This window comes from Myotis lucifugus, unplaced genomic scaffold (genome assembly GCF_000147115.1).
Source record: "Myotis lucifugus unplaced genomic scaffold, Myoluc2.0 scaffold_24, whole genome shotgun sequence".
Taxonomy (NCBI): domain Eukaryota; kingdom Metazoa; phylum Chordata; class Mammalia; order Chiroptera; family Vespertilionidae; genus Myotis; species Myotis lucifugus.
Genome location: NW_005871072.1, coordinates 10,503,184 through 10,525,057, shown reverse-complemented (window position 1 = coordinate 10,525,057; position 21,874 = coordinate 10,503,184). Strand labels below are relative to the sequence as shown.

Below are 21,874 nucleotides of genomic sequence, written 5' to 3'. Positions count from 1 at the left end.
CATATAATACTTGCCATGTTCTTTACTCAAGTTCTGGCAGCTGTGTGGAAGATGGGGAAAAGTAAATTGGAGGCCTATTGGGAGGTGACCACAGTAGTGTAGCGGGGACACCAAACTAAGACAATAACTTGAAGGAAGATGGAAGGATGGGGTGGTTCCAGGTGGAATTATGGATTGTGGACTTGACAACACTATTAAATGCATGTGGGTGTGGTGGATACTGCAGGTGAGGATCATTGTGTGGAGTTGGGATGGGGGCAGTTAGGAGAAGAAAAGAGGAAGAGCCCCAGAAAGAACCTGGTGTTTCTAATGTAGGCATCTGGTTGGATAGTGATGTAATTAACCAATACATAAAAAACAAGGGGTGGAAGAACAGGTGAGGGGAGGAAGATAATGGATGTAGTTTGGGATATGTTGGGCTTAGTTAGTAGCTGAAGATATAGCAGTGAAGGAGGTTACTCAGGAAAGCCTGTAGTCACAAAGATGGGGGACTACGGAGGGAACAACAAAACGAAAATGGAAAGAAGAAGAACATACTAATGAAACTGATGTGTCCAGAGAGATGGAGGGGAAAGGCAGGAGAAAGTGAAATAATGGATGACTTGGAAGACTATTTCCTAGAAACAAGAATAGTTGGTGGTGTCCAGCAGTATGGCTCAGAGGTTGAGCATCGAACCATGAACCAGGAGTCAGGGTTTGATTCCCAGTCAGGGCACATGCTCAGGTTGTGGGCTTGATCCCCAGTGTGGGGCGTGTAGGAGATAAGCTTGGAAAGGGTTGAGTAAGTGGCAGAGCGGGAAACGCCCTGAGTCTTTGGAATGGGGAAGTGGAGGAAGGAGGTATACAGTCTCTTTGGTGAAGGAGGTTAGTCCAGTGCCGGATCAGAGCCATGATTTGAAGGCTCACCTTAGACCAGCGGTTCTCAACCTGTGGGTCGCGACCCTTTTGGCGGTCGAACAACCCTTCCACAGGGGTCGCCTAAGACCATCCTGCATATCAGATATTTACATTACGATTCATAACAGTAGCAAAATTACAGTTATGAAGTAGCAACGAAAATAATTTTATGGTTGGGGGTCACAACATGAGGAACTGTATTTAAAGGGCCAGAAGGTTGAGAACCACTGCCTTAGACCCTGGGAAAAAAGGACACTCAAATGCCATGTGTACAGAAACCCACGGTTATTTATGTCCTCTGGCATTTCTCACTTTATAGTCTGAATCTACTTTTAGTGTTTAATTTTATCAACTTAGGTAGGCTTCCCTTAAGTCAGTGATGGCGAACCTTTTGAGCTCGGCGTGTCAGCATTTTGAAAAACCCTAACTTAACTCTGGTGCCGTGTCACATAGAGAAATTTTTTGATATTTGCAACCATAGTAAAACAAAGACTTATATTTTTGATATTTATTTTATATATTTAAATGCCATTTAACAAAGAAAAATCAACCAAAAAAGAGTTCGCGTGTCACCTCTGACACGTGTGTCATAGGTTCGCCATCACTGCCCTAAGTAAACATTTATCTAATTGGAAGAGTTGAGGAGAATAACTCTTGTTATTTTGTAAGATTGACCCTGTTTTTCATTAATTCTCATCTGTGGTGATATATGAGAATCTTAGTTCACTAGATCTCATAAAAATAGATTTTATTATTACTACTCCAGATCATCATGTTTTTGTTTTAAAATCACAGTTTTCAGTATATATTTCTGTTTAAATTATACCTGATTTGACGGAAATTATTTTCATTTTTAAGTGCTGATATGTTAATAACTATATTTTACCATTCTTGGCATAGAGTACTTAAACTACTTGGGATAGTAGTTTGTCAGCCATCAAGAATCTAGATTTTCCCCCATAATTTATATTCATGGTTCCATCCAGTTCAAAAGGTAATTCTCCATTATCTTCTGAAGCATGGATCCTTTGTAGAATACTCATGTGACATGCATCATACAGATAAAAACATGGAAGTAGAAATTCTAAGTGAAATCATTGCTGAATAGTTTATGCTTGACTATAATTATAGCTTTATTGCCCTGTAAGAAGTCTCAGGGATAACCTAATTTAATAACCTTGAACTCCACAGAGATGCTTGAGGGATTGCCATGAGGAGGCCATGCAGGTGGGGCTCTGGGGCCCCTAATCTGAAACTATAACCACAAACTTTAATCCTTTCTATATATTGCTTTCGGAGGGACATGCTATGCATCAGGATTTCACTTGAAAATAGGGTTTTAAAAAACAAAAACTTGAAAATCAATGTATTTGTGAGAGAGAAGGCTCTGTCAGGCGCAGTGACATGCCTGAGGTCACCTGGTTATTGACAGAATGGACTGTAATTATCCAGGTGGTTTGTTCTTCTTCTTTGCCCGTGTACAGTCCCAAGGATCCACACACAAAAGTCTGCCAGGCTGTAGCCACAGTGGGGCTGTCCTCTGTTAACTTCCGGGGAGGTGGTTATCTGCCCTTTTGTTGAATATGTTCAAGTAGAGATTTATTTCCAAGGTAAGAGCAGCCCTTTGTGAGATAATTCTTCTGACTAATATAATTGGGAGACTTCCGTCTATGGCTTAAACTTGTTCGCTTTTATCCTGTATTTGCCAGAAAATGATAATATTCACTTGCTGTCTCCCACAAAGTGTTCTTTATGTAGTTTGAGACTATTTATTAAGTCTCCATCCTGTCTTTTATTCTTCATGATAAAAACCTTAGTTAGTGCCTTGAATATCTAACCTATCATTTGCCTCTCTGCCCTTATATAGCAATAGATTCTGCATTTTAATTGGGTTTAAGTTGGAATTTGGGAGGGTAAGAGTGGTGAAGATGACCAATTATTTTTATTGAGTCATCTCTAAGTGTATGGTGGTTTTCGTTAAGGAGTAGAACTAACCAGTAATTTTGTCTATTCATAGCAGAGTTTTATTCTGGGGATTGGTGTTTAGGCTGATTATTAATGAGCATTCTCACTAGCTGCATCTGAGTTCCCATATTTAAACTGCTTTACAAGCTTTCTGATGAAATCTTTTTATGTTATTGGTTACAAACTTTTTCTTAAAAAATTCCATACCCACTGTTGAAGAGTCAGTAATTATTTCTCAAGAGCAAGAGCCATGCCTAATCCATCTGTATTTCCCAGCGTGCTAAGCACTGTGTCATTTACAGAATAAGATGTACAATGAATGAATGTTGAGCAAATGAATAAGCGAGCATTGTTATAGCACCTAACTTTTGTGCCCATATTACATAATATGCTCTCAATCCTTTATTTACTGTCTTCCTTCTAATTCTTAAATAATGCGAAATTTTTTCTCAGAATATTGTCACTTGGATTTTAAACCTGTTTTAGAGGTTAAAAAAATTAAACATAAGGCTTTAGGAATTGCTCAGTAGGGCCTAAGTTTCAGTTTAACTGCCAAATTATAATGGAGTTGTAGGTATTTTTCTGAAAAATACAGTGGTTTTAAGAATATATATATATCTTAAACTCTTAAGCCTAAGTTCTTTATGATTATGAATCAAAGAACTAAAAACACTAGTCTGGAAAACTCATTATGCTAAACTTCATATCTGCTGTGTACCCAAAACAAAGCATGCAAATGATGAAGCATAGTTAAATTTCCACAGGCATAGTATACTGTAAAACTTAAAATGTTTGTTTTAGAAGATGGCTTTAAGAAAGTCTGTGCAACTTGGAATTTATTGCTGTGTAGTATAATGATGGACACAGAAATAAAATTCTACCTATTGTCCAGGTGGCTGTTGAGCTAATGTCACTTCAAGGAAGTTGTGGCCTACAGCTCAGGGTGTCCCAGTAGGGGGTGTTTTGACATCTTACTGCTGGTTCCTCAAAGATCACATAGTTCAGCATCTTGCAGCTGTCTAGCAGCTCTGTCTTCATGTGGCAGTGGGGCAAGCAGAAATGCCCTGCCAAATTTCAAATGCTATTTAGGGGTGGTACCTGTCCTAGATAAGCATGCTACTGGTCGCTGAATTATGTGTCTGTGAACCCCTTGAAATGATTTAGCTAAGTTTAATGTTGGAAGTTTTTTTTTTTTTTTTTAAGCATAGTGACATTTTCAAAATAAATTATTTAAATATTTTTTTGCATTTTTAAAACTGACATTTTATTGAATTTGACATATAACACTGTAAATTTAATGTGTACAACATGTTAATTTGATACATTTATATCTGTATAAATGTAGTGTTAATTAGCACCTCTATCACATTACATAATTACTTTTTCTCTTAAGAGGTTAGAATCATTAAGTTCTATTCTCTAACAAGTGTGATGATTTTAATACAATATGTTGTCTATGTTCACTTTACTGTGCATTATATCTCTAGGGCTTATTAACTACTTTGTGCAAGTGTGTACCCTTAACATCTGTCCTATCTCCCCAACTCCATCCCCTGATAAACACCATTTTCTATTTTTATAAGCTGGGCTTTTTTACATTTCACACATACATGGTATCATACAGTACTTGTCTTTCTCTGCATGACTTTTCTCACTTAGCACCATACACTCAGGTTCATCCATGTTGTTGCAAACGGCAGAATGTTCCTTTTCTCAGGACTTAAGAATATTCCATTACATACACACACACACACACACACACACACACACACATTTTCTCACTCAACTGCATTCCTGGGTATAAACAAATAGTCTTTACATTAGACCCAATTATATGGTGAGCAAAAGCATAAAAGCTTTATCAATGGCCAACTGATTTTTTATATTAATGTGAAGAAAAACATCTGTTGATATAAATTTCCCCTAATTTAGAAGAAAAATAACAAACTTGGTAATATTTATATAAATGAAGGTTTTTCCAAACCCAGGAAAAAGAATGAAGCTCCCAGTTGATCATGAAATAATTGAAGTGTCCCTTGCCTGCAGCCTCCCTTCTTTCATGGATAGACTTTCCTCCACGTGGGTGCCAGCGACACCTGATCACACCGTTTCATGTTTGTTTTCAGGATCAGTTCAGTGATATGAGAATCAGCATAAACCAGACGCCTGGGAACGGCCTTGACTTTGGGTTTACAGTAAAATGGGATATTTCCGGGATCTTCATAGCATCAGTGGAAGCAGGTAATTTATAGATTTTTCTCTACTGAAATTTCTTCTCCTTTGCTACCCTATGCTGTTTCCCCCACTCCCAGACATTGGTTTATTTGATACAGGAGAGCACACATGTGGAAAATACAGCAGTAAAGCGAGAAGATACATCCTCTTCCCTGAGACTGATAGTTGAGTTACAAACTACATGTTGTTTGTTCTCCTTGCCTAACTAATTGTAGTTTTGAAGAGTCTTATTTTTGTGACTTTTACAGAATTTATTTGTTAAAATGTTAGGCTTAATATTTGAAAATGCTAATAGAACCCAATCAGCTGTGTATGTGGTAGATCTCTCTGTGCTGTATAATTAAATGGTGTTTTCTGAGCGTCCTAATACAACTAGGGCCTATGGAGACCTCAGGATGCTCTGGGACTTTTACAAAAGGATTGCCCCACCCCCACCCAGGACTATGCCAAGTCAAGCCCTGAACTCTTACCACGGGGCCTAAAATTAAAAAGGAAACTATGGTATTTAAGAGGAGTTCCTCATTTGCATATTTTAACTACATAAAATTGCATGCTAAATTGCTTTTTCTTTGAAATTTCAAGACTTCTCCAATGAGATAATGGTAAGTAGTAATTTTAATCAGTTTTAAGTGGCCCTCTTTTCTTCTGTTTCAAAATACATTTGGATTTGGAAGTTCAACTAAAATGCAGTTTATTACACATTTAAAATTTTAAAATAATTAAACATTTTCTCTTTTCTTAGGAGGTTAATAAAAATTTTTTTTGAACAGATGAACTTATCATTTGTTCTTTAAATGTTAATGAAGATGACATATACTATACAATAAAATATGCCTCTGGTGCTTTGTGTATTGTTGATACTCAAATGTTTGATAACTAAGAAATTTTGTGACTCCTTTTCACCTAAAAAATTATGAGAAATGGTTAGTTGAGGTTAAAAAGTCATTTATTCTTTAATTTTAATAATCAATGACTGTAGGACCTGTTTATTTTTAAATTGGTTGTTTATTTTGCTCTATTTAGGTAGCCCAGCAGAATTTTCTCAGCTACAGGTAGATGATGAAATTATTGCCATCAACAATACCAAGTTTTCATATAAGGACACAAAAGAGTGGGAAGAAGCCATGGCTAATGCTCAAGAAACTGGAAACCTAGTAATGGATATTAGGCGGTATGGAAAGTCTGGTGAGTTGGGTTATCATTGTGTCTGGCTTTTTAAATTGGGAACTGGTCTTTGGCAAGTGGTTATAACAATTTGCTTCAATAACAATTTTTTCTTTTAATTTTTTGAATTTTTTGCTTAAAGATATTTTTTTGGTTATGTCAAGACAAATCATGAGTAATACTTCCTTGAATAGTCTGTCTGAAAACTTTTCACTAGCAAATTTACTGAATTCTACATTATTTAGTGACTGACTTATATGCTTGGTTGACTTTGAATGCATATATCAACTGAAGATTATTGTTTTTTAAAAATTTGTTCTAATATCTCTCTCATGTTTTCTGAAGGCTATTGTAATTGTATCTACATTGGGGAGTCATGTAATAATGTTGAGTATTAAGAATTAGACTACGACTCGACTTTCTCTACAGCACCAAAACTGTAACCGGTGTAAGAGAGAACATGGTAGGCCATATTCCTTTGTTCATTCTCAGGAAACCTTCAAAATACATTCCATTATTACATTTCTTAGTTATAGAAGTGAAATGGGGATGGCCTTTTCAAAATACACTTCATTATTGTGTTTCTTAGTTACAGAAGTTAGATGGGAATGGACATTCAACCACCACAGATGTACCAACTTTTGATATAAAAAAACTAATTTCCAGTCCTGGTTTACAGAAAGATTCAGCAAATTTGCTAGTCTTTTCATTATTAACATGATCTAACCCTTGTGTTTTCGGAAGGTGGTCTCTTGGTAAAAATCCTTAAACTTTTCATTTCTTTCACACACTGCCTGATTTGTTTGTCTATCTTGTGTATGTGCATATTGTATGTGTGCATTCAGTAACTTTGTTCTTTCCACTTCAACATTTATGTGTACTCATTTCTTGATCTTCACGTGCCAATCAGATTGGGGCAAAGACCAGCCTTCCCTGCCATTTATACGGCATAAAACCCTCAATCTCACCAGTATGGCTACCAAAATTATAGGTTCACCTGAAACAAAGTGGATTGATGCAACTTCTGGAATTTACAACTCAGACAGATCTTCAAATCTATCAATAATGACTGATTTCTCAGAAAGCCTTCAGAATTCTGTAAGTATTTTGAGGAGGAATATTTGTTTAGAGCAAAGCAACTGTAGGAAATGTGTGTTGGGGGAGAAGAATTTATTTTGTCTGGATAATTTTGATGCTACTTTAAAAACCACATAATTAAATAAGATCATTTATAGTAATGAGAGTAAAATGTATTTTTAAACATCATGAGCATTACTCATTAATAATTAGAGTAATAATGAGTTATATAATGGTAAAATCAAAAGATCCCATACTGGTGTTTTGCAGGTGTTTCTTACCAATCTTTCATCATTATACCCATTTCTCAGATCTTTGTGAATGTGAAGTATTAATTATGTAAAATTATATACTATGGCTTTTCTATGCTTTCTTTGGTCTTTACTGGTAAAATAAGTATAGTAATTGTGTGCAATTTAAAACCCCATGAAGCATTTTTAATCTTGAGTAGGTGAATTTGGTGGGTAGACTTACATATGTGGTTAAAAGATACCCTGTTACATTAATTGATTAAAATAATTATAATGTAGAAAGTTTTCTAAGTATCAGAGGAATACTTAGATTTAAACTTTCAAATAAATGTTTATATTGACTCCCTAGATATATTGTTGTTATCCTATGATACCCTCTTTTATCTAATAAGGAGGTCCTGCTACATTGTGTAAGACAAGTATAAATGTTAGAGAATCCTATATAACTATGTTACTTTCTCATAAATACAAGCCAAATGGACTAATCATTATTTGTTTCTTAGAAAATTAATGACTGATTGAACTTAAAGCCATCCATGCTTGCAGCTGGTCATTAATCCTTCCACAAATTTTAAAGAGTAAAAAAAAAGTATCTATTACAGTGGGGCCTTGACTTAGGAGTGTCCCGACTAACGAGTTTTTTGAGACACTAGCTGTCTCTCGGCCGATTTTTTGCCTTGAGTTGATAGAGTAATTTGAGTTAACGAGCTCCTGAATGAGCTCCTTAACGAGCTCCGTCTCGGAATGAATTCAAGGCCCCACTGTATATATAAAAGGCTGTAAAGAATACATTAATATCCTCAACAATTCATTTGACTAAAAGATATTTGCATTAACAGGAAATGCATTATTTAAGCCCAAAGTCCAGTTGGAGAGAATGTTGTTAACTGGCATTTGTATTCCTTCCAGAATACCGAGTCCAAGGAAATCAATGGGATTCGTGATGAAAGCAGTACTTTTGAATTAAAAGGTAAACATCACCATTATAACTTACATTTATAGTGTAAGAAAAGTCATAGCACCGCAGTTCTGTTAATATAAACATTAATACCTGTGAGTGAAAGAAAAACTGATCCACTGCAAGTTGAAACGAAAAGGTTAGCACCCAGATCGGATTGCAGCCATGTGGAAGGGCTCTCTCTGGGCCCCCGTGTAGAATGGTGCAGGCGCTGCAAACAAAGCTTTGGCAGCATGTCCAGGAGCTTTGAGTGCCTGTGTGCCTGAGCCAATGAAGAAAGACTGGTTTTGCCCAGGCCATCAGCCTTCTTGCTATGGGATGCTGCCAAAGGGAATCTTGGTTAAATACAAAACGATGAATGAGGTTTCCTTTCTCCCTTTAGTGTTGTGAAAGGGACAAGCTTGGAGGCGGCTAGTATTAATAGGGAAATGCCAAGGGCAATAACAGTTGTTAGCAAAAGCACCCATTTGTAATAAAAAAGCAGGCATAGTATCGAGGATAATTTTGCTTTATGGAGTTATCATTCTCTTCCCCTTCTGTTGGCTTATACATAATTTAGCTACCACATGTTTCCATAGGCATACAAAAGAAATAGGCCGGGAAAGCGACCCACAGAAGATGCAATTTCTTTGAACATGAAACTAGACTGCCAGGACTCGGGCTGGGTTTTCTCAGCAGGCTGGTGGCTTTGAATCTGCATTTGCCAGTTCATAGTCCAATATCAAAGCCAAACTAAGTTTATCAATTTCCCTCTCTTTATTGATTATTTATCTTTGTACTTAGTTTCTGACCATCAGAAGTGACTATGTTTTGTTTGATATTGCATTCTTTATCAAAGGAGTTTTTAAAGCATGGCTTATTTTTCTTCATGATCTTAAATATAAGACATCCGGGTCCTGTTCTGCCAGTGACTCAGACACTTAACTCCTTAGTGACTGTGGCACTACACAGGTCTGTCATTTCAGTTTTTTCATTAGATAAGTAAACAACAATGAGTATCCAGTAATAATTGCATTTATATTTTATGAATATATTGAAGTATGATAATCATTTGCCATAATCTCGTGAGAGACCCATAGGAGAAGTCAGAATTTTTTCTTTTTCTTTCTTATTTGACAGGACTCCATTTGTTTTACTTAAAGTTGGTGGCTGAAAGATCTTGAAAATGAGGGCAAAGTATTCTAGTTAGAAGAATGATTTAGGTTTAGCACTTGCTTTTATTTTCTCTTTCTCTGGTTATTATTTATTTTCTTGTCCTCTTCCCCATTATTCTTTAGTTTCTATTTTACTCACCTGTATTGTGAAAACTCTTAGTTACAAACAATTTTCCTTGTACTAGAAGAGATTTTTTACTGACCTAAGCAAAAATATTTAATTTCCACTTTCCTAAAGCTGTTTTGACTTTTGTGAAATTAGACTGCTTATCTGCTAAAATTTATTAATCAAAATATTAGTTCCTTTTACTAATTTGAATATAGCATAGACTACTAAAAATATGTGTGTCTCTGTGCATTGAAATAATACATATCTTCTATGGCTATCAGTTTTGTCATTTTTATTATTAAAAAATAATATTGCTATAGCTGAGAAATATATATAGCAAGTATCATTTAGTTTTCCAGTGGTGAGAAATTAAAATGAATGACATCTTATTGATTTTTTTTTTTTGTATTTTTCAACTAGCATCTGAACCTATTTCTTTGAAAAACTTAAAAAGGCGATCACAATTTTTTGAACAAGGTAAACCACCAAGCTAACAATTCATGCATTTTCATGGAATTGTTCCCACCCTCCACCTTTCCTGATGGTCTGTGGTGCTGGGCACTGAGCCTCTTCGGTTTGGCTGTCATCGTGACCAACGACATAACCCATTTCCATTCTTTCCCTAGGGTCATCAGGCTTTTCTTACAGCTCATGGGTCTACCTCTGTGGTAATGGGTCTTTGCGTGTCCTTTGCACCTCTGAAGTTTCTTTTTTCTTTTTTAATTAAAAATTGAGATGCTATTAAACACACACTTTTTCCCCCCCACTGGGTGACAGTAAGAAATGAGGCATTTCATTTAAGCCTTACTACTTCCTACAAATTGCATAATCTTAGATTACACCAACATATCATTGGCTAACTTTCTAAAGACCTCTGCTTTTTTGGTTCTGGAAAATGTTCCCAATAAAAAAGCAGAGTTGTTTATTATTATTGAGATGGCAGCTTTGGAGTATTGATAGTGCTGCTCTATTGACTTAGAAGTATATTAAAAGTAAATAAATTTGGTGACATTTGTGAACAAGTGAATTTTGAGGTTCTCTGTGTTGGTGTAGTTGGGCAATGCTCCCTTACGATGTGCTATGCATGTGGCATCTTCTTCCTCTCACGTTTGCCTGATGCTCTGTCTCATGAATGCAGTTTGAGCTCTGTGTTTCACTGTCAAGAACTTAAAAGTAATATCCAAACATTTGAGATGCAATGGCACGGTCAGTGGGGAGTGTGTGCTGTTGGTGTCTAAAATGTTATGGTTTCTTACTTTTAAGATTATCAAAGATTTACAAACTTGCCTTGTAACACGATGTTTACTGGACTTTTATATTTTGTCAATCTCCTAGTAGTCTTCCTTTGTTGAATTACGGTCTCTTGACCACACATAGAAATAGTTCACCAGCTATGCATGTGCAAGGTTTACTTGTGTCAGTATTCTTAGTGGTTTCGATATATTTTTGTTAAACTTCTGTTTTTCCCTGGTAATTTAATTGATGCAGTATGATACTTCTAGCTCAGATTGACTAAAATAAAGCAAATCCTTTTCTTCTTTATCCTAATTTTTACTCACTTTTCTTCAGCAGGCTATTTTAGGGAAGAATATTTTCCTAAGTCTCAAAACAGTTTTCTTAAAAATATAATTGTGTAAGTGAATAATTTATTTGACAGCTGAGGTTTCAGGAAAATTTAAAGGTACTATATGATACATATTTTATGAAATTTGCTTACTTGTTTGTACTCATTGTACTATAGACAGACACACACTTATGTAGACCCCCCTAAGACTAAATAGAATAACACTGTGAAAAAGTAAAAGAATAACACTATGCCATACATATGAAGTTTGAATATTTATGTTTCAAATAATAGTAGAGGAAAAGGAAAGCTTTCTTGAACATGTTTGATGTGATGGCTTATTTAAGAAAAGTAGCTTAGAGTTCTCACATTGTAATTGAATAGTGCAAGTAAAAATTAGATTTGGTAGATATTGTAACATTTGAAATTCTTTTTTTTAAGTAGGCCAAACTATGAGATAGTATCCCAGTCTATTAATAAACAAACCCTCTAACTTATTCATAAATATACCATTGATCCAGCGCTTGTACCTAGAACTTGGTTGTACTCTTAGCATCCATAGTTGACCCTTTCTTCTTTCTTTTTTCTTTTAAACTGACTTTGAATTTGAAAGATGGATAACAAACAGATGGAATTTAAGAGGAAAAGAAGGATTTACTCCTGTTGTTTAAAAAAAAATGATGTCACTTAGTATACTGGCATAGAAACAGCTAATGACATAACTCTCTGAAAGGAATTATTTCATAGAAATGAAAAGTCTTATACTGTGTTTTTTTCTTCCTTACCCACATGCTGCCATACAGGAAGCTCTGATTCTGTGGTTCCTGATGTAAGTAGCATTCACTTGTTTTTGGAATAAATAAGGTGACCCAGTCTCTTTAAGTTGAAACGACCTATTTTGAAATATAAAGCCAACTGTCCTTTAGTAGAGCTTAGACACAGGGTGATATGAATAACTTATGTAGGCAAATATGCTTCCATAGGTGACTTAATGATGTAACATATTCTTTGTTTGCACCTCTTCTCTCATAACTGGTTAGCTTCCAGTTCCAACTATCAGTGCCCCGAGTCGCTGGGCGTGGGATCAAGAGGAGGAGCGAAAGCGGCAAGAGAGGTGGCAGAAGGAGCAGGACCGCCTGCTGCAGGTAGAGCAGAATAACATGGAGCAACAGGAAGTAGGCCTGTTGTTACTGTAAATGCCACTAGTACTGAGAAGCAAATTAAAAAAGAAATTTGCCTGGCCCATGTGGCTCAGTATCGACCTATGAATCAGGAGGTCATGGTTTGATTCCTGGTCAGGGCATATGCCATGGTTGTGGGCTAGATTCCCAGCGGGGTGGGGGGTGTGCAGGAGGCAACCAGTCAATGATTCTCTCTCATTATTGATGTTTCTCTCTCTCCCCCTCTCCCTTCCTCTCTGAAATCAATAAAAAAATTATATATATATATATATATATATATATATATATATATATATATATAAATAAATTTAAAAAGCCAGTAACCTGATAATTAACAAATACTTTGATAGGTAGTGTGTTTTGTATTAACATACAATTATTTTTTTGTATTAAAAATAATTTTCTATTAAAACGCAAAGACAGTTACCTTTCATTTGACGATTTCCAGAATCCTCCTTTTAAAATCATTTATTAACCCTTGTGTTTATTTTTAGAAAATATGAGGCACTCTAGTTTGGATTTCTTTTTTTTCTATGTACTGTTTTTTAAATTAAATTTATTTGGGTGATACTGGTCAATAACATAATTTTGTTTGTACAGTTCTATAATACATCATCTGTATATTCCATTGTATACTCACCACCCAAAGTCTGGTCTCCTTCCATCACCATATATTTGGCCTCCTTTACTCTCTTCCTCCTCCCCCCATCCCTTTCCTCTCTGTAACCACCATTCTGTTGTCTGTGTCTATGAGTTTGTATCTTTTGTTTGTTTGTTGTTTTCTGTTTTATATCCCACATATGGGTGAAACCATATGGTTCTTGTCCTTTTCTTTCTGACTTATTTCATTTAGTACAATACTCTTAAGATCCATCCATACTGTTGCAAATGGTAATATTCTATCCTTTCTTATAGCTGAGTAGTATTCAAGTAAATATATGTTCATAACTTCTTTATCAAATCATCCATCGAAGGACACTTAGGTTGTTTCCATGTTTTGGCCATAGTGTCTAATGCTGCAGTGAACATAGATTCTTGTATGAATAGGAGGCTTTGTGAGGCTTACTGCCAGTTTATTGCAGAGAAATTCAGTCCCCCTTACAGTTAGCTTTAGGGGCTTTAATGAATTACAACCATGGTAAAGGGTGCATTTGGGTATAATTCTGAATGTCTACCCTTTCCCAGCACCTGCATTTTACTTCAATATAAGGTATTTTCTATTTTAAGGACTAAAATCTGATTGGTTAAAATAAATATCTCTGTCTTTAAAGATTGAGGTGAAAGGCGGGGCTAACAAAACTGCTAATGAAAAAGATTAACATCAGCCTAGTAATTAGCTAATTAATCAATATGCTATCATTTTTTTATAGGAAAAATACCAACGTGAGCAGGAGAAACTAAGGGAAGAGTGGCAAAGAGCTCAGCAGGAGGCTGAGAGAGAGAATGACAAGTTCTTGAATGAGGTAATGTTAGAACATGTTCTTCCTTCTCTGTCTTGATGAAATCTGCTGAAAAATGGAAGACTGTCCACTTCACTTGGCTTTTGTCATACACTCGCCAGCGTATCTCTTTGAAAAATATAATGAGCTCTGATTTATCAGAACTTTGCTTTGATGTTTCAACATTTCTCCTAGTTTCTCTACTCAATAATTAAATTATTTTATCTACAGACTCTAAGTGTATCTTCTTCTTCTAAGTTACATCTCCATCACCCACGTGTGGCTTTGTTAGTGATAAAATTTAACATCATTTCAATAGAATTCTGGGCCAACTACAATAGATATAATAAAAAACTGAATATAGACATATCTTAATCAAATTTCACCCCCTGGTTGTGCAGGAGCTGATGGTCCTGAACTCAAACATCACAGCTCTGACCACACGGGAGCCTACTGTTGCCACCTTAGAAGCCACCTGGGATGAAGGGTCCAAGTCTTCTGACAGGGAAGGAACCCGAGCAGGAGAAGAGGGGAGGAGACAGTGGCACGAGGAAGAGATGATTGAGGACCATTGAGAAAGAGAGGGAACTGAAGGAGCAACAATATGAGGAAGAGCAGGAGGAGATGCGGCGTCAGGCTGAGGCTGAGGAGCAGAAGCGCTACGCAGAAGAACAGAAGCTCCAGGCAGAGGAGCAGAAGCGCCAGGCAGAGGAGCAGAAGCGCCAGGCAGAGGAGCAGAAGCGCCAGGCTGAGGAGCAGAAGCGCCAGGCTGAGGAGCAGAAGCGCCAGGCTGAGGAGCAGAAGCGTCGCACAGAAGAACAGATGCACCAGGCAGAGAGAGAGAGGGAAACGTCAGTCAGAATATACCAGTATAGAAGGTCTGTTCCCTTGCCAATGGGTACATGTGATTTTCAATTGGCTTGGCTTAGCTGTATCCATTCCTCACTTTGAAGGCACCTAATTGGTTTTCCTGCTCCCTACCATCCATTCTCTACACAAGTGAACACAAGCAGCCAGAGTGAACCCATCCCATTGTAAATCTGAACCTATCACCTTACTTTCCTGCTCAGTGTCTCCAAATGGCTTCCCTCACATTAGAATACCATCTGCACTCCTCCCCGGGCCTTAGAAGGCTTGTATGAAGTGTCTTGGCCCTTTGGTCTATCTACCTTCCTCTGACTTCCCCTCACTTGGTGTGTCATAGCTGCACTATCATCCCTTTCCTATCTGGAAAATGCACAACATATTCTGCCCCTTGGATTTTTGCATTTTCTAGTTCCTGTGCCTGGAGAAGTGTTCCCTCACATGTTTGTTGTCTTACTCATTTTGTTTAAGTCTCTGATGCAATGTCACCTTCACAGACTTTCTAAAATGCTTCATCTAAGAAACATGGCTCTCCCTACCCCTTTCCTCCATGTGCCCTTCTCTGCTTTATAATATGCATTTATTTGCTTGTGGTTGGCCTGCATGCCCCTTTAAAATGTAAGCATTAGGAGTTTTTTTTTTTTTTTTTCTAGCATATATTTCATTATCATATTATTTTTCTACATTATCACTTCTAGTATAGCATTACAGTTAAGAAAAAAATTATAATTGTATATTCAGTAAAAAGATCATAGTGATATTGTGAGAATATTTTTTCTGTCTGATAAAAATAAAACATTACCAATTTTAAAGAAAGCATAGCTTTTGTATAATGATCTTGATGTTAATGTGTATATTTTGGAATGAACAGTTGCAATTCATCTGTGCATGCCCCTTTAAAATGTAAGCATTAGGGGGCCAATAAGTTTGTTTTGTTTCCCTAGAACCCTACTGGGTCATAGCAGGCACACAGCATGTATTTGTGGAATGAATTGCAAATGTCTGTTGGTAGCTGTAGGTGTGTTTTCTTCAATGATTGATTGAAATACTTCTGTGTGTTTAGTTTTCAAACAAGAGAGCATTCTCATACAGGTGCTAGAATAACATAATTTTGTTATCTATTTCTTAAACCCAGGGAAGGCATCAAATTTTATTTTTATCATAAACCTTTTCCTTCTTTCAGGCCTGTTGATTCCTATGATATACCAAAGGGAGAGGAAGAATCTTCAGGTTTGCTTCCTAGTGACAGGTGTGTAGAACATTTCATTGTAATTTGGTAGGAGTAATTGACTTCATATGAATTTCTGAGGGCTTGCCTAGGTATTTTTGAAGAACTACTATAGCTCTTGATCTTTTGTGGGATGCAAAGAGAACTTGCTGGTTGATATGTAAAACTACCCCTCAACTTAGTAACTTAATTTATGATTTTGTGGGTCAGCTTTTTGGGCTGAACTCGGTTGACAGTTCTTTTAGTTGATTGCGCGCATCATGCGTCTACTACCAGTTTTCTAGGTAAACTTTTGGGGAGTTGGCTGGTTGTCAGCTGGAGCAAGAGACCAACTGGGCTGTGTGCTTTTCAACACTCAGCAAAGCAGTGCAGGCTTGCATACATGGTGGCTGGGGAGAGCCAAGAGAGAGAGAATTAAAGAGCGGAAGCATGCCGGGCACCTCGCAGTCTCAGTTCTGACCTGGCACACATTGCTTCTGCCACATTCTACTATTTCAAGTAAAGTCACAGGGCCAGCCCAAGGTCACAGAGAGGAGAAGAACTCCACCTCTTTATGGGAGGGGCCATAGTGCATGGGGAATGGGCACAGGGGGAGAATTGTGTTCATTTTTTGCAATCTACCTTAACCATTTTTTAAAAAGCGATTATAAGCCATGGCATAGGCTTGCCCAAAATGAAGTTACATGAGGACATCTGAAATGAGAAACGTGGCCCCTCTCTTAATTTGATTAGAACTACTGGTCAGTTTTGGGGGAATACAGATAGGATTTCAGATATCTGAAAAGTTATATGTGCTTCTTCAAAATTTCCTAAATCATTAAATTTAATGTTTTTAAATAATTTAAAAAATGAGTTGCACTTTTGAAATCATTACACAGGATAAAAATATCCATGTATGACCATTGATTTGTGTTTTCAGAGCTGAAATTTCTTAAGGAAGTTTGCCTTCTAGATAAGGAAAGACTCATCTGCATAGGCAGTCAGGAGACGGACTAGGACTCAGAGTAGATAGGAAAAGAAGCGGACTATACAGGTAACGGCGGGCTGATATTCAACAGGGAAAAGTTCTAGTGGTGAATCACCTGACTTATAATACGTGATTCTGGGTACCTGTAGATGATTAAAATATGTATATCTCCTTTTTATTTTTTATTTTTATTTTTTTTAAATATTTTTTTTTAATTGATTTTTTATAGAGAGGAAGGGAGAGGGATAGTTAGAAACATCAATGAGAGAGAAACATCGATCAGTTGCCTCCTGCATGTCCCCTACTGGGGATGTGCCCGCAACCAAGGTACATGCCCTTGACCGGAATCGAACCTGGGACCCTTCAGTCTGCAGGCCGACGCTCTATCCACTGAGCCAAACCGGTCAGGGCTGTATATCTCCTTTTTAAAGCCATGGGTTTCTTTGTATAATTAAGTAAGCTTTAATTATATAGCTCATTACCTGGAGAAAATAATTAGATTGCAGAGAAAGGAAACTTAAGGAATCCTCAAAAATATGAAATACTTAGGCATTTGTGACGTAGCATGCCCTCAAGGAATTAAGGAGTCTGTCATAAAAGTATTTTCTTCTATGTGAATACAAATGAAACCATTCATAAATGTTGCTAATAGTCATGTTACATTATTACATATTATCCACTATTAAATGTATACATACACACATATATCTTGTATGCATGTATATATGTAAGACAAGCATACATATGTATGGTAACATATATCATCATTCATTTTTATTACTATTATTTGAAGTTAAAGTGCCTAGTAGAATGAGAATGAGATCAGCAAGTATTGCTATGCAGATCTACAGTTGGCATTACAAAGTCAGGCATTTTCAGAAGTTGCCTATGCCAGTGCACTTCAGTGCCTCTAGAATTCTAGGATAGCATTTGGTAAATTGCTCTTTCAGAGTAGTACCCCAGTGCCCCAAAAGTTGACTTCTTGACCCTTGGACAGTATGAAGCAAGTAGGACCGTCTGATGTTAGGAACCCTGATGACAAAAGCTTTGTACATTCGGTAAGACTGGGGTCTGGAAGAGAGTCAAAGTACATAATTGGGTCAAATCATAAGCTTAGTCATCATACAAGATGCAGAAGATTTTCACATGATTATATATTTCTAGCATCAAGCTCTTCTCTCCTCTAGAGATGTCACTGTTTCCTGCTAGTTTGTGCAACATGAAAAATCCTTGATATAAAAATAAATGTAGTTCTCAACAGATATAGGAAATAAATTGCTTCTTTAAAAAGTTATATTTTTGGTTCTTCATAAATATGAAAAGGATGTTCTTAATGAGACATGTGTAATATACTGTGTTCTGTGTTCTAGGAATAAATCCAGATCCACTACCGAGCTGGATGATTTCTCCACAATTAAAAATGGTAAATATGAAGTTTTTCCAAAATTGTTTATTTATGCTATCACATGCTACGATCAGTATTTTTAAGGTCAAGATATTTCCGGTTCATTAAGATTACATAGTTAAAATACCGAATATTCTTAGCATTTGTGTTTAAAAACAAACTATCTTTTGCTTATTTTGGCTTTACTTTATAATGGGGGGAGTACTGGGAGCTTAAAATGGTTTTAAATAGCTAATGAAATATGTGAGAATTTGCCAAGTGCTGCTGATAGAGTTTTGTATAGTAGATTTCATCTTGTAGCTAAAGGAATGGCACAGAAAAGTTTTCTGCAGAATATTAAGGGACTTAAAAATTGCATATAAAGTAGAAATTGTACATTTAGATGTCAAAAAATCCAAAGTGGTAATGATTTTACTAACTTGGCAAAAACAATTTGGAACCTGATATTGTTAGTATAAAGTGCCTTTCTAGGTACACATGTAGCTGATGTTATGCAACTAAGAAAAAAATCAAGAAAAAGGCATCATTTTAAGCAAGGTTTGCATACCAGGCTTTGTGGAAGCAGGGCTTTGGTCAGTTATGTAAACGAATGGAGGTCCAGGTGAGGGTTGAGGTGAACTTGGTGAACATGAACACACCCATCTAAGTGGACAGTCACTCCTACCCAGCTCCAGCCTGTTACTGCCAAGTGGGAGAGTGCAAGCCTTTGATTACTGACCATTTCTATTGCAAGAGAAGTAAAACAAACAAACAAACTCTGGATTTTCGTGTTATATTTTAAGCACTGACAAGGAATTTAAAAATTTAAAACCCTCTGTGAGCCAAACCACATGTACAGGTCCGAATGGTCAGTTTGTCACTTCTTGTTGAAACTTGTAGAATTTACAGTTTTTATTAGGTTCTATGATCACCCCTTTCCTTCTCGTCATCTGGTCCTAGTTTATCTTTCCAGCCCCTTTTGCTGTTGTTCCCGTTAGGAACACTCAACTATAACCAAAGTGTTCTCTCTCTCAGTCTCCAACTTACCAGATGCTTTCTGACCTGGTTCTTCTGGTCTCACCTATTTGGATTTCTAGTTTCTTCTCCCCTGAATTTGCCACTAACCACCCTGAAAATGAAGGTTTAAGTACTTCTGTCTGCCATGAAACATTGTTAACCTGCATTGATAATTTTCTCTCCTGAACTTAAACACATGACGTGTTAGTAATGGCAAGTGTGATTCTCTGAAATTGACTCATTAGTATCTGTGGCTGGTGTTAACCTGATTATTCTGGCATGTATGTCTTCTCCCCTTAACTAAATGAAGCGCAGGCAGTGGAAGTTATCAAATATTTTACTAAAAATCTTGGTTATGCCAATAAGGTACTTTTAAAATAGAAAATGTTTCATTTCAAATTTGACGAAATTGGTGAGTTGTGGGATACACAAATATAAACATAGATGTACATAAGGAACCTTTGGCACCCTTATTCATGGCTTACTTGAAGATGAACTAAGGCAGAGACATATCATGAATTTTGAAAGAATGTCAATAGCAGTGAATCTGGAAAGTAAAAGAAAATATATCACTAGGTGAAATTTCCTAATCCCAATCAAGGTGGGGAGGATTTCAAAGTTATGGATGTTCTAACCAAACCAGAAATTAACCAGCAAATCCAATGAGACAAAGCCTTCAGGATAAAACTTAACTTAATTTTCATTCATAAATTTGACTTGTTGCTTTGTCAGTTTCTTAGAAGAGAAACAAGTCTCATAACATCCCTTGGTTATCCTTCGGGCGACGTGGCTATTTTTCAGTTTCACAAAAGCCAGTGGAGTGATTGAATATGCTCTTATTTCTTCAATTTGGTCATGACTTAAAGTCATAGACTTATACCATGGAGACTCGAGATGCATGCGTGTATGTCTTCACTCTCTCCCCAGGGGAAGTGTACGTTTTTTGAGAGAATGCCCAGCTCCCCGTGGAGTTGTCACAGCAAGCATTCAGTGAGCATGAGCTCGATTGACTTAATTTAGTAAGGAAGGGAAAAGTGGAAGAGAAACCTCTTCTGGATGAGCATTTAGAAACTCCCTATTGCTGAAATCAATGTGGTTGTCTCCTTTTCAGGCAGCCTCCTTAGTTTTCCTGAGTGCGCTCTGTGATGTGCCTCTGGGTGTGGAATTGGAATTTCCAGGAGTAGGTTCCCAGGCAGCAGCCTCCTTGAGAATTGATAATGTTAGCATACGTGCACAACGACACATTTTGCTACACTCTATTTGGAGATGCATCCACTCTTCCTTTTTTAATGTGCTAACCCTGCAGCTTTGGATGTGTTTTTAATTTAGGAAGCCATAAATATTTAGACCGAGTTGGGAACGGTAGCTCAACACAGAGGAGCGCCAAGAAGGAACCAGGTCCATCAGGAGCAGAGTTGGAGAGGCAACAGATCCTTCAAGAAATGAGGAAGAAAACATCCCTTCACACCGACAGCAGCTGGATCCGTCAGCGCAGTTCCAGCATCAATAAAGAGCCCATTTGTCTGCCTGGGATTATGAGAAGGTGCGAGACATTTTAGGAATTACTTCCTCTTCTGTGCTGTGAGGCAAATATTTAATTTCTAGACATGCTGGCTACTTTGGGTGAAGAGATGTCATAATTTCTTCTCTTAATCCAAGATGTAGTGGGAGAGAGGCAAGTAAAGCAAATGTCATTGGGCAATCAGGTGCCAGACCCGTACCAGTTGCTTTGGGGAAAATGTTTTGAGGCAGGGATAAGCTTCCTGTTTTCCACACGAGGAGACTGTGGCTCCAGCAGGGAATACATGTGGACAAAGCCAAATGACGAATAGGTTTCAAAGCTGGATGTAAAAGTCTGAAGTGTGATTTGGGCACTTAAATAATTCATGCAGTTCTTGGTGCTTCCTTGGATGCTGGACTTAAAATTAAGCTTCTGTTTATTTGTTTATAATGAGATAATGGTTAGATTGGAATCATAATAGTGTTCACAAAGGTGAAAATGGTTAGATTGGAATCATAATAGTGTTCACAAAGTGTGAAAACTCAATTTTTTTAACTTCCTGAAAAATATATAGATATAAATTAATTGGAGATGAGAGGATGAACATTTTAAAAGGTGTATCTTGAATACTAAGGCTACTTTTATTCAGTATTTCCACAGCTAAGAAACTAAGGAAGATTATCTGAAACACATTACAGACAAAGGGCTAATTATCTCAATGTACCACTAACTTTTGTAAATCAGTAGATAAACCCTGATGGCTATTTGATAATTGATAAGAATAGATAGTTCATAGAAATAGAAATAAAGTCTTTAAACATATAAAAGATCAACATATATGGGATTTGTAGAGAGTTAAAATGAGTGTGTAAGTCTAGTCTTGACGAATGTATAAGGAAACAGGGATTCTTCCTGATTG

General features: G+C 36.8%; 1 protein-coding gene across 1 annotated transcript in view; it reads left to right on the top strand.

Annotated features, from left to right (window-relative positions):
* Nucleotides 1-21,874, top strand: part of LMO7 (LIM domain 7) — a 211,480-nt gene that overhangs the window by 181,164 nt on the left and 8,442 nt on the right. The window contains 13 exon segments of the mRNA XM_014453518.2: nucleotides 4,989-5,103; nucleotides 6,121-6,282; nucleotides 7,253-7,359; nucleotides 8,499-8,559; nucleotides 10,231-10,287; nucleotides 12,178-12,203; nucleotides 12,415-12,519; nucleotides 13,926-14,018; nucleotides 14,396-14,562; nucleotides 14,564-14,872; nucleotides 16,042-16,107; nucleotides 18,424-18,476; nucleotides 20,784-20,997. Coding sequence (XP_014309004.1) covers nucleotides 4,989-5,103; nucleotides 6,121-6,282; nucleotides 7,253-7,359; nucleotides 8,499-8,559; nucleotides 10,231-10,287; nucleotides 12,178-12,203; nucleotides 12,415-12,519; nucleotides 13,926-14,018; nucleotides 14,396-14,562; nucleotides 14,564-14,872; nucleotides 16,042-16,107; nucleotides 18,424-18,476; nucleotides 20,784-20,997 — 1,535 coding nt within the window.